This window comes from Podarcis gaigeae (genome assembly GCF_964106915.1).
Source record: "Podarcis gaigeae genome assembly, chromosome: Z".
Classification (NCBI taxonomy): domain Eukaryota; kingdom Metazoa; phylum Chordata; class Lepidosauria; order Squamata; family Lacertidae; genus Podarcis; species Podarcis gaigeae.
In genome coordinates this window covers 2,180,773-2,193,262 of record NC_139691.1, presented here as the reverse complement: position 1 = coordinate 2,193,262, position 12,490 = coordinate 2,180,773, and the positions used below count along the sequence as shown (strand labels likewise).

The 12,490-nt window shown below is 50.9% G+C and overlaps 1 protein-coding gene across 3 annotated transcripts; it reads right to left on the bottom strand.

Annotated features, from left to right (window-relative positions):
- Positions 1 to 492: 492 nt before the first annotated feature.
- On the bottom strand, positions 493 to 10,782 carry PDCL (phosducin like). Of its 3 annotated transcripts, XM_083721881.1 has the most exons (5): positions 10,641 to 10,677; positions 7,578 to 7,703; positions 5,203 to 5,389; positions 2,751 to 2,932; positions 493 to 1,804 (listed from the first exon to the last, which is right to left on the bottom strand). In XM_083721881.1, the coding sequence occupies exons 3-5, from the start codon at positions 5,378 to 5,380 to the stop codon at positions 1,250 to 1,252; spliced, it is 915 nt and encodes a 304-aa protein (XP_083578007.1). In that variant the 5' UTR covers positions 5,381 to 5,389; positions 7,578 to 7,703; positions 10,641 to 10,677; the 3' UTR covers positions 493 to 1,249. The 3 variants fall into 3 exon arrangements, with proteins under 3 accessions (XP_083578007.1, XP_083578006.1, XP_083578008.1); XM_083721880.1 differs by lacking the exon at positions 7,578 to 7,703 and having other exon boundaries at positions 10,641 to 10,782; XM_083721882.1 differs by lacking the exons at positions 7,578 to 7,703; positions 10,641 to 10,677 and adding an exon at positions 5,471 to 5,765.
- Positions 10,783 to 12,490: the final 1,708 nt, after the last annotated feature.

Here is a 12,490-nt window from a genome sequence, read left to right as displayed (position 1 = left end):
GTTGGCCACTGTGAGGAGAGGATGCTAGATCAGATGGGCCAGCAGGGTTCTTCTTGCGTTTGAGTCCAGAGGGCACTGTGCTGGCTACCTTAGCTGCAGGGTTTCACATCTGTAGTCACATTTATGGGTCATTAAAATGAGAGAAAACCATCTGTTTGACAAAGCAGAAGGTGGATCAAGCCATCTGTTTGACAAAGCAGAAGGCAGCAAGTTCTACATGGGCAACACTGAGGCTAAGGAGGAAGACACTGGAAATGATTGCTGCTGCTGCTGCTGCTGCCACCACCACTCTGGACTGGCTGCAAGAGGGGGTAGGCATGTTGGGGCTGATTGATGTTGGTGGGGAATGCCCCATCCCTCCTAACAGACCGGCCTCTGTGGGTGAGCACCTGTACCTGTGGCTCTGCTTTTCTTCCTCCCGATGAACAACAACCCTGGAACAAGGGCTGCATAGCACCAAAAGCTGCTCAAAGAAGCAACTGGACAGGAAACTTAATGATATCCATGTCTTTATTGCATTAGTTTAAAAACAGTTAGGAATACGGTACACATTTTAAAAGAGAGCTTAGCAAAATAGAGTCCATTTCTGCTGGAGGAACAAGGCGGAAGGTCATGTCTTGTAGATTAACACAGGGGATGAACATCCACAAACAAGCATAGGGCAACCTGCTGTTGAGGGCAATGTTGTACAGCACATCAAGGGTTGTTAAATGAATGCTAGGAATGCCCAGGACCCCGGAGAGAATAGCCAGACTTACCAAGCCAACTACTGGGACTGAGCTATGGTCAGCAACAGTGTTTGCCAGCCTGGGTCCCCTCAAGGTGCTTTGGACTACAAATCCCATCAGCACAACTCCCCCACCCCATTTGACACCTCGGGGTTCGTGTGAGCCCCATGCAGGCCTACTCCTTTGGGAGGGTGGGTTGCTGGCATCCAGCTCCTGGCCAAAATGCCTGCTTGTGCAAAATGCAGGTGCAAGATCCATAAAAGCAAAGCAGCAACTAGGAACTGAGGCTTCGAGACCCATCAAGGGCAGCGGCAAGGGCTCTGTGGTGGGCAGGGCAGGGCAGAGGGGCCACAGGCTGCTGGACAGGTTTCAGCTGGAGGCTTGAGGTGGCTCCTCCATTTGGGAACGGTATGTGTGTTTGTGTGTGTGGCAACTGGGTGACTGCCTTCGAGGGGCTAGTAAAGGGTGGGCTTTTCTACTTGCCCCTTCACAGGTACCTCTCTGCTCACCCTAGCCTGCCCTCAGTCAATCTCCAGGTCACTGTCATCGCTGAGGCAGGATGAGGAGGCATTGAGGGCGGAGGTGAGGAGCACCAGGTCCTTCTCAGGGAGCAGGCCGCACTCCTGCAGGAAGCCCTCCAGGTCCCCGGCGAAGAAGTCCTCACCCAGTTGGTCAGTGATACGGACAAAGTTGCCCACCAGTTCCCCACCCTTGTAGACCAGGAGGGCCGGCAGGGCGCTGGTGGTGAAGCGGGAGCTGGCGCCGATCAGGGAGCTCCGCACTCGGCAGAACTTGACTGCGGGGTACTCAGTGGCCAGGCAGACCATGCATCCATGGAGGGAGTCGGCCCCTGGGACATCATCCTCGTAAATGTGGACCATCACCAGGGTATTTCTGGGCCCCTTGTCAATGGTGTCCAGGAAGGCCTCCGCACTGTGGATCTCGAAGACCTGCTTGAAGTACTGCCCGCTGCGCAGCTGCCGCCGCATCTCCTCCATGCGCTGCTTGCGGTACTGCTGCAGAAACTCCTCGTCATCTGGGCCCTCACGCAGTGCACTGTACTCCTGCAGGGTGAGCTGGGAAAACAGGCTGCCTCCTCAGTCAGGGGTGGCTCAAGGCCCTGTGCCACTCAACGCAAAACAGAAATTTCCACCCTCCTGCCCTCCCATTGCCCCCTCCTTCCCCCCCTCCTCCTGGCACACATGGGCTGAGCTGCATAACATCAAGAAAAAGATGCTGATTACACAGTAACTGGAGCACTAAACAAAAGCTGCTTAAATTGGCACTTGCTGGAGGACAGCTCAGAAGCTGAAAGGGAAGTTCCCAACAAGCGAGGCAGGGCCAGCACAAGACATTTTGCCACTTTAGGCAAAACAGTCAATGGTGCTCTCCTACAGCTGCCTTTGCCTGAGACGACTCAGGGCAGTTCCAGATAGCCGGAGGAAATGGGGGAGAAAAGAAGGATGACAGAGAGGCACAGGTGGCAGCAGTCCTGCTCTTCCCAGGCATCCACCAAAAGCAGCAAGAGCAGGAGGAGGTGAGGTGTGCACTTCTGGGGGCCCAGGATCTGCTGCCCCTCTCCTGAGGCAGCTGCCTCACCAAGGCCAATGGATAGGCCAGCCCTTGCTACTAAGTTCCCCTGAAAGTTAACCCACCTGCATTCCTCCCTGCCTGAAATCCCCTGCCCCCTGCCTGCCTGTTTTTTAACTGATTTACTCCAGAGGCGGCAGAAGCACAAGACCCCCGGTGCAGTTGGGGACTCCAACTCCCCATCACCCCGGGTTGTGGGCCGCGCTGGTTGATGGGATCTAGATTCCAGAAATACCCAGAGGGCTGCAGGTTTCCCTATGCTAGCTGCGTCCTGAACACTTGGCAGCTCCACCACCAGGTGCTGAGTGCCACTCAGGGCAGGTGGTCCCCCGCCAGCTGCAAAACAGCACCTGCTCCAGGGATGCCTGCGGGGAGGGTTGGAATCTACACAGAAAAGGTTGCCAGAGAGGCCCCTCTTCCTGCGCCTGCTACCTTGCCATTCAGCTTTTCCTGGAGCTCCTTCTGCTTCCGCTTGTCCTCCTCGTCATCCAGGTGGGACCTGCATGTCACTGAGAGCTTCTGGATGAGGCGCTCCATCTCCCGGCACTGTTCCTCCCGCTGCTCTGTCTCCAGCTGCTTGAATCTCCTCCAGTCGTTGATCACCCCTTTGGGGCCTGGGGAGGGAGGGAGAGAGGGAGGGGATGAAGCAGGCAGTGACAGTGACAGCAACTTGCCACATCAATAACAGACGGTGCCTGTGCCTCTGCCTCCACAGTGGGAGGCAGTGGTGCTTCTGAACAGCAGTTGCTGAAAGGCACAGGGCAGGGTGGATGAGAGCGCTCTTGGACTCAGGCCCTGCTTGAGGGCTGCCCTTGGGGAGCCAAATGGGGGAGGCTGGATTAGCTCAGATATGAGGAGCAGGCTGCCCTTGGGCTCAAGTAAAATCCTGTATGGATCTCACACACACACACACACACACACACACACACACACTGCTGCCTGAGGACAGAGGACTCCGGACAAACCTCCAAACATCACAGTTGTGGATGAACTCTGTAGAGATTCAGAAGAGAGAAAAGAAACCACTTCTTCACGCAGTGCATGGCTGAATGGTTAAAACTACAGATCTCCCCCCCACAGGAGGCAGCAATGGCCAACAGCTTGGGTAGCAAGGCTACTAGCCAGAAGTGCTAAGCTCTGTCTCCACTGTCAGAGGCAGTAAACAAACATATATTACAGCGGTTTATAGCAATAAAAACGTATGATATTAACCATTAAAATGGTTAAAAACAGACTTCAATTATAACCATTGTGGAAAGATGTATTCTTCATTGCCTGCATAGGGCAGGTGATAACAGAAAAGCTGTCAGCAGGCGTTGAAAAGGTTGGCATGAATAGAAAGAGAACCAAGCCAAGTGGCACTGACACAAAAGCGCCCCTCCCCATCTAAAAGAATGTATTAACTGTTAACACCAGTTAGCAGAAGCCACAGGAGGCATGAGCGCTCTCACACTCAGGGCTTCCTTGGTAGTTTCTCATTGGGACACCTGAATGGCCACCGTAGGAACAGGAAGCTAGACTAGAAGCCCCCCCCCCCCTTTGGTGGGCAGGCAGGGCTCTGCTTACGTCCCAGTCAAGAGTTAGCAGAGAACTCCAAATGTCCTATTAAAGCACAAACCCCATATGGGGTGTTTTATTTGTTTATAGAAAAATAACAAACAAATGTTTGTAAATTTATATGCATATGAATATAATGCTATTCATAAAATAATACAATACAAAATACAACATAAAAACCATATACAAAAGATAATACCAGAAATCAGCTGGAGAGCAGGTTCTGGAAAAAGACATGTCTCTGCACAAGTCCCTGGTGAGCCTTTGCCAGTCAGAATATAAAATCCTGGGCAGAAGGGACCAACGGCTGGATTTGGAGTGAGGCAGGCTCTTACCTCCCAGCATGGGACAACTCCCACAGGGAAGCTTCTTCCAGGCAGGAGCCAAGAGGTGGATCTCTTACGCAGCTTTGACAGCTGGACAATTGTTTCTAAAAACCTGGAAGAGTTACACCTTCCTGCATTTAACTTGGGGATTCCTACCCTATTTTCAAAGAAGGAAACATCTCCAACATTACCAATGAGATCGCCTTGCCCCACAAGTGCCCATTCAACTGCTTCAATCAGCAGAGCTGGCACATAATACTTGGTCCGCATTGTAATAACTCAATATTCTGGTGTGGCAGCACCTACACTTTAGAACTCCCTGCCTATTTGTCAACAAAAATGCTGAAAAACATTTTTGCTTGGACAAGTCTCCGCAGATGTTTTGAAAGCTGATGTGAGCTTTTTAATAATAATTTTTATTAATTTTCAATTGTTATCCAATAATAGCCTCATCATAACAATACTAATTTATTATACAATCAATAATATCAATCATTCAAATACCAAATTATATAATTTAGATAAGGTGGCCCCCCACGTGCTAGAAGAGTTGATGATTTTCTTTATTTCTGCGTTCCAAAATCTTGTTGATTTCAATTACATTCCAGTTATAATAATAATGTCACACACAGGAAGAACAAGGATATAGTTTGAGATCCTCACCTGTGGTTTTATAAATCATTTAATGTGTCAACACGAATAGAAAGCGGATGTGAGTTTTAATCTGTTTTAGTCTACTGTCACTTTAGCTTTCTAAAAGTCTTAAAACATTGCTGCTAATCCTTCTTCCTGATTTTATTTTTTTGTAAAACATTTTCAGGTGTTGTCATTGTTGTTGTTTTTTTGGTATATAAATTTTACGAAATAAAATAAAACTAAGTCAAACATTCCCCAGCAGACTAGCCTTAAAGGATCATTTGTGCGTATTAAATGCAACTGATCGGCTCAGCCCTAAGGAAGTCGTAGGTGAATTCAGGGACCTGGAGGAAAGGGAGGCACACCTGTGTTTACCGCACTGCCATCGCTGCTCAGCACCACGTTCCTGGGTTCCGTGGCATCCTGGGGGGAGCCATGCTGCTGCTGCTCCCCCTCCTCTTCTTTCTCGCTGTCCTCCTCCTCGCTGCTACTGTAATAGTACTGGAGTTTTTCACCCAGCAGCTTGTCGTCCAGGGTAGTCATTGTGGGGAGCTGCCAAGAGAATGCACAAAGGGTTAACGGAAGCTCAGCTGCAGCCCTGGCTTTGCGTGGAAAGACCACTGGAAAATGGACCTTTGGAGGGTTGTCCGAGTTCTTCCTCGATAAAACTTGGGTGGGTTAGAGTGAGCTTAAAGGAGAGGTGCAAGCTCAACCTCAGCCTCTAGAAGCAGAGAGAAGGAGCAGGCTGTGCTCCTATAAAGGTTACAGGGATGAGTGTGGATGAAATCTCACTCAGGGGTGTGAGACCTGCCCCTCTTCATCGCTGGCTTTGAAGAGGTGGACGGGGTGCATGGCAGTCTTAAGGGAAAGGATACATTAAACTCTCAGTGACCTTGCTCAGTGACTGCACTTCTGCTCCAAATACAGCCTTTACACTCCCCCTCTCTCCCCACCTCTTCAGGCCCCAGAAGGACTTACCGTAATGCCCACGCCTACCGTTTGCTCAGTCTGCAAATGAACAAGCCACCTGCATAGCACAGACACTGATACCTATGTGCACTGACACGGAGGATTCCGGTTTAGCACCACCCCTTTTTAATCCTTCCCTTTATCCTGAGCCAGATCTGATCCCTCGCCTCGGATTTGCATACAGCACTCTGCTCGCCATCTGGGATGCAGTTGCTCAGTGATTAAAAACAAAACAAGAAAGCGAGATTCTCCGGTGAAACAAGAGATGCGAGCAGCAGCTCAGGAGCCCAAAACGTAGAATAATAGTGGGGGGGGGGGGAGAAGCATCTCTAGTTCTGGTCTAGGAAATGTGGTGTGCAGGGAATAGGTTACCCAAAGATGGAGTGATGGCCCAGGGTTCTTTAAAAGCAGCTCAGGTGGTCCACAAAGATTGGCTTTCTTAAGGATTGTTAGCCATGAGAGACAGAGTGAGCCTCCAGATGCAGAAGGAGCCTACCTCAGAATGGGGATGAACAACATCTGGCACGAGAGGATTTGCCATGAGGCACCAAGTGATGTGAGAATGAGCCCCAGGACAGAACCATGCCCATGTCACTGCAGGGAGAACTCTCTTGCCTCAAGCACGGGGTGACAGTGCACTGGCCTCCTCCCTCCAGGCCAGGAAGGATGTGGTGAGCAAAGGGGAAACAACAGCCTGGTCCAGCTGCCGGGGACTGCTGGCTGCTCAGTTCCCTCTGTAGTGAATTCACAATTGCCGCAAAAACCAGGCAAATAAGAGCCCAGCTCCAATCACGAGCCAAAGGGCTACTAGTTGTGTGAGAACTTATGCCTCCCTCGAATGGGGTGTCTAACCTATGGGTCAGACGTGGCCCAAGCGGACTTCTCTGTCTGCATCAAGGCCCCCCTCTCTGTTGTTGTTTTTTAATGGTTGTGATTTCCACCCAGTTTTATTGTTTTACCTTTTTAAAAACCATTTTGAGGGTCCTTTTCTTTTTTTACAGTCAAGCAGTATATAAATTTTATGGAATAAATAAATACGTATTGACTGTAAAATGACACTCAGTGGGTTCATTTCGATTCATTTAATAAAATTTCATTTTATAATATATATATAAAACAGAGAAACTATTACAATAGTCAAAAACTGAAAGATGACAAACTAAATAACATAAAATAAGCACATAGAATGAGCACAGTTGGGTTTAAAAATAACAAAGCCCAGGTAGAACCACAGAATTGCAGAGCTGGGAGGGATCTTGAGGGTCATCCAGCACACCCCATGCAATGCAGGAATCCCAACAAGTTCATACATAACAGATAGCTACCCACCCACCCCCTCCCTGTTAATGTAAGAGATGGGGGAGTTTATATGGAAGGTTAGCCACATGAGAACTCAGGCTAAAAAGGGGTCCCCATCCCATCTTGAGGATTATGCAGATTAGCAAACCAATCAGATTAGCAAACACATCAGAACCAAAGGGGCTGACTCTGCTTGAAAACCCAGAGGAGCAGCTGTTGGAAAGAGGGAGGTGGGCAAGTCACTCTGCAGGACTCTTCAAGAGGGCAGGGTGGACATTTGCAGGTTTGCAAATAAGGCCTCAGCATCCTTGCTTCATGGCTTTGTTTCCTTTAATATGTAACTTGATGGATGCTGTTTTTGGATAGATGAATGTTGGAAGATTCAGGACAGATAAAAGAAATAACTTCTTCAAGCAGCACAGAGTTAAAAATCAGGGAACTCCTTTCCCAGGAGGCAGCAATGGTAACCAACTTGGATGGATCTAAGAGAGGACTAGACAAATTCATGGAGGAAAAGAGGGCTGTCGGTGGCTTCTAGCCACCATGGCTATGCTCTGCCTCTGCAGTCAGAAGCAGCAGTGCTCCCGAGTACCAATTGCTGGAAAACACAGGAGGGGAGAGGGGTCTGGTGTTCAAATGCTTCTGGCTTTTCAAATCCATGAGCAACTGGTCAGACACTGTGAGAGCAGGTGCGAGACTAGATCAGCCATGGTCCAAAGTTTCTGAGGGACAAGGTAGATCAGTCTCTGCCACCCTGGTCCCCCCAGATGTTTTCAACAACAGCTGCTGCCAGCACCAGCAAGAACATCTGGAGGACACCAGGTCGGCAAAGACTCCGGTAGGCTGTAGGGTTCCTGTAGTTTTGTTGTGAGGGATGCACAACTTTTACTGTGAATTACTGAGATCAAGGCTATGGTTTTTTGTTTTGTTTTTTTAAAAAAGAATGAGATCAAAGGCACACTATTAAAATGCTGTACATTTCCTGTTAAGCTGAACAGCTGCTGCTGCTGCTGCTGCTGCTGCTGCTGCTTTGGGAGATTTCGACCTCTGAGCCAGGCTCTGTGCTCCCATTTCATGTCCTACATAATCTAGGTTTAAGGATGAAGAGAAAGGAGCTAGAGTACAATGCCAACACACCCATTCAGTACTGTATTGCAAAATAAAGGTTGCAGTGTGGACTTGGGGGGAGATAGGCACACTAGCTCTACCCCACATTCTCCATGATGCTAACCTTAAAAAACAGCAACTGATTTTGCTATACCAGCATCGGAAGGCAGAAGAAGAAGAAGAAGAAGAAGAAGAAGAAGAAGAAGAAGAAGAAGAGGAGGAGGAGGAGGAGGAATATGGATTTGGTATCCCGCTTTATCACTACCCGAAGGAGTCTCAAAGCGGCTCACATTCTCCTTTCCCTTCCTCCACCACAACAAACACTCTGTGAGGCGAGTGGGGCTGAAAGACTTCAAAGCTGGGCCAAGGTCACCCAGCAACCGCATGTGGAGGAGCGGAGATGTGAATCCGGTTCACTAGATTACGAGCCCACCGCTCTTAACCACACCACCACACTGGCAGCTCTGTATCTGGAAGGCTTTAATGTTTGATGTTTTGTTATGTTTTTATATTTTGTTGGAGGCTGCCCAGAGTGGCTGGGGAAACCCTACCAGATGGGTGGGGTATAAATAATAAAGCTATTACCATTACTATACCATGCTTTTATCAGAAATATCGTTGGCAGGGTGACACTTTGGCTGTCCTACAAAAGCTGAGTGGTCAGCTGCTGTGAAGGGCATAGAAGCAAAATAAGACAAATAAAAAGCCCATTATTGGCAACCCACTTCTGAATGCAAGAGGGGAAGGTGGTAATGTGGTCTGGGTGGTCACTGTGAGAACAGGTCTGGGTGGTCACTGTGGTCTGGGTGGTCACTGTGAGAACAGGGTGCTGGACTCCATGGCCTGATCCAACAAGGGTCCTCTTATGTTTCTTTTTTTAAAAAAATAATTTTATTAAAGGTTTTCTTGGTTTACGAAAGCACATGCATTGTCTCTTTTTTCAGGTTGTCTTTTCTACATATCAGTTACATTTGTTGTGAGCCATTAGTGTTGTATATAGTTAAAGGGTCCGGGAAGGAAAGAGGGGTGGGGAGAGGGGGTGGTTGTTAAAACTTATTTTATTTAGTGTACAGTGTGTGTCCGATTTTGCGTCAGCGTCCCTTGGGTAGTCACTCTTCCTATTCGCTTATTGTATGTATTTCCTTTCTAGTGAGGGGGGCGGGGAGCCCAGGGCGTGGTTGGCTCTCTTCCGCTTGCAGCAGCGAGATTTGTTTGCGGGGGGGGGGGGGGTTAAGTTAGGCCACAAGGATCCACCGAAAGCATGCCAATCAATATGTTTTTTATGTTTCTGAACTTGACCTAGCCAATTAATGCCTCCCCTGCGATCTATGCAAATAATAACAGGATCCACCCAAGAGAAAACGAGCAGCTGAGCCTAAATAAGGAAGCCTGGGTTTAGCCTTCCTCGACTCCCGGAGGCCCCAGCCGACTTTCCCCCTGCAACCAAGCAGCCCAGCCCCCTGCCCTCCAGGGACCTGGCCGCTCTCCCCCCGCACGAGAAAGGATTAAGCTGAGATGGAGCAAGAGCGGAATCTTCTCACACCCCACCCCGCCCTTCCCCCTTCCAGGCATCTATCTCCGCTGCAGCACAGCCAGATGCTGCCGCCCCCCAGCCTCCCCCCCCAGCCAGAGGTGCTGCAGGGGTTCAGAGTGTGGGGAGACCAGAGTTCGAGCCCCCCCCCTGCTCCCTGGGCTGAGGCCACGCGCGCTCAGCCAGTGGCGTAGCGTGGGTTGTCAGCACCCGGGGCAAGGCAAGTAATTTGCGCCCCCTAACCCGTGGATTTGCGCCCCCTAACCCTAACCCCCAGATGTTGCGCCCGGTGCGGCCGGCCCCCCCTGCACCCCCCACGCCACGCTACGCCACTGCGCTCAGCCTCCACCTGCCTCGCAGGGCTGGTGGTGGGGTTAGATGGGGAAGGGGGCGACCATGCGCGCCCCCTTGAGCGCCCCGGGATGAAAATCGGGGTGCAGGTGCAACCCCTAAATGCAGAGGAAGCTGAGGCGCAGAGATGCCCTGGGGCATCGCCCCTCTGCAAAGCCAGCCAGCCCCCGACACGATCCCGCTGCCCACGCGCCACAGGAGACGCAGGAGACCCACCGCTGCCCCACACACGACGGAGACCCCGCCCCAAATCCCCACTTGCGAGCCAGACACCGCCTCGCCCCCCCGCCCGCCTTCCCACATACGAGCCCCACACACTCCATCCCCCTCGCCCTCCCCACCCCCTTGCTGTGGGGGCCCCCCCATAACAAAACAGCCCCACCCTCTGTCACACACGGGGTGCTTAACCCTTTCCTCCCCCCACGCGCGAACGGCGACCTCTGTGGGGCAGAGGCTCCTCCCTCCCTCCCCCACGGCCCCCCTCGATCGCCTCACTGGGGATCGGTACCCGCAACCCCGAAATCGGGGCCCCTTCCCCCTCCTCACCGGGATCTGTTCGCTCTCCCTCAGTGTCTCTCTCGGTCTCCTAGTGACAGGAGGCGAGGGGAGGGGGAGGGAGGGAGCGAGCGGGAGGCGCAAAGGTTGCCGGGACGAGTTTCCCCGGCACTAAGAGGTAAGGTGGAATAGCAGCCTGCAACAGCACTTGCTGCCGGATCCCTTTCGGCAGATGCCGCCCGTGCACCGCACCATGGAGGAGGGAGTATTGGTGGGGGAGATCAGTCCTGCTCCCTGTTGTTGTTGTTTCTAAATTTTATAGCACCCTTCATAGGAGGATCACAGGGCAGTTTACCGTATGGAAACACATAGCAACAAAAAACAGTTATCCTCCCAATTTTTTTAAAAAAGGCCTGGGAGAAGAGGGATGTTTTTGCCTAAAGATATGCAATGAAGGTGCTAGGAGAGCCTCCCTGGGGAAAGCGGGGAGCCACTGCAGAAAAGAGCCAAGCTCTGCACTGCCACCTCCTCTTTCCCTATCTATCCGCAGCCAAACATCTCTTACAATAAAGCCCTTCTTTGTGCAGTACGTACTTACTTCCTCCTGCAGGAGGTAACAATGGTCACCAAACCTGGACAGGCTTAAAAGAGGGACTAGGATAAATTCAGTGGAGGATAACAAGGCTGTCAGTGGCTACTAGGCCATGACGTGTCCAGGACGGCTGTCTACCAGCTCCATCTGGTATGCAGGCTGAGACCCTACCTGCCCGCAGACTGTCTCGCCAGAGTGGTGCATGCTCTGGTTATCTCCCGCTTGGACTACTGCAGTGAGCTCTACCTGGGGCTACCTTAGAAGGTGACCCGGAAACTGCAGTTAATCCAGAATTTGGCAGCTAGACTGGGAGTGGCCGTTGGGACAACATAACACCGGCCCTGAGAGATCTGCATTGGCTCCCAGTACATTTCCAAGCACAATTCAAAGTGTTGGTGCTGACCTTTGTTACGGAAGGGGGGGGGGCATGTCTTCTTCACCTTCTTCTTCGCTACAATATATCAATTTACTTCCAATTGTCAATGTCAAAAGGGACTAGGACTCCATCACACCTCCCCTGTCCAGCATAATCCCTCAAGCAAGGTGTCAAGACCTTAATCCTTTCAAATTGCTCTAATCAGCCTTTCCTCCAGACAATGTCAGGTGACAGAATATGCATATTTGGGACTATTGTTTTCTCATCCCCAGGAAGTGTTTATCTGTGCATATCTCCAGCTCTGCATATTCCCCCCTCCCTCCTCCTTATGTTAATCCGGTGTAGCTCTGCATATTCCCCCTCCCTCCTCCATATGTTAATCTGTGTAACCCAACCTCCCTTTAATATATTCATGATGTAATCTGTGTAACCAAACCTCTCTTTAATGTATTCATGACGTGTTTTGCACTGTATTCTGGGACATGGAGGGAGTTTCAAAAACTCATGTCACCCCTTTCTCAGGGTTCAATCCCGTCTTGAACCTGTTGGCCAATAAACTTGGATCTTCTGCAGTTTGCTCCTGTCTCCGGCTGAGCTCATTTTCCTCCGCAGGGACCCACGGACTGAGTCCGATGAGCTGGGTGGCAGAGCAGCCTCGCACCCAGATTTTTGCCGTAACAGTTGGCGCCCAACGAGGGGCATGCGGTTCTCCCGCGTTGCTGACCGGGGGCCCCGAAATCTTCAGCCGGCACCAGGCCATTTTGCCTGGGAAGATCCTTTGGACCCCCGGCCATCTTCCGGGCGGTAATCGAAAGCCCCAGGAGTTCAGCCGGGGAGCAAAGAGGGATCCAGCCGGCTTATTCGTCCTGGGATCATCATAGAAGACGCGTGAGTATGAGTGAGGAAAAGGAAAATCCAGTGCACTGGTGGGAA

Bases quoted from the DNA above. Each gene is read 5' to 3' on its own strand.
- PDCL (XM_083721880.1), bottom strand. From the start codon at position 5,380: ATGACTACCCTGGACGACAAGCTGCTGGGTGAAAAACTCCAGTACTAT. The intron at 2,933-5,202 runs GTGTGCCTCCCT...CTCCCTCCCCAG, and splicing joins TGGCAGTGCGGTAAACACAG to GCCCCAAAGGGGTGATCAAC. The intron at 1,805-2,750 runs GTAGCAGGCGCA...CTGTTTTCCCAG, and splicing joins AGGAAAAGCTGAATGGCAAG to CTCACCCTGCAGGAGTACAG.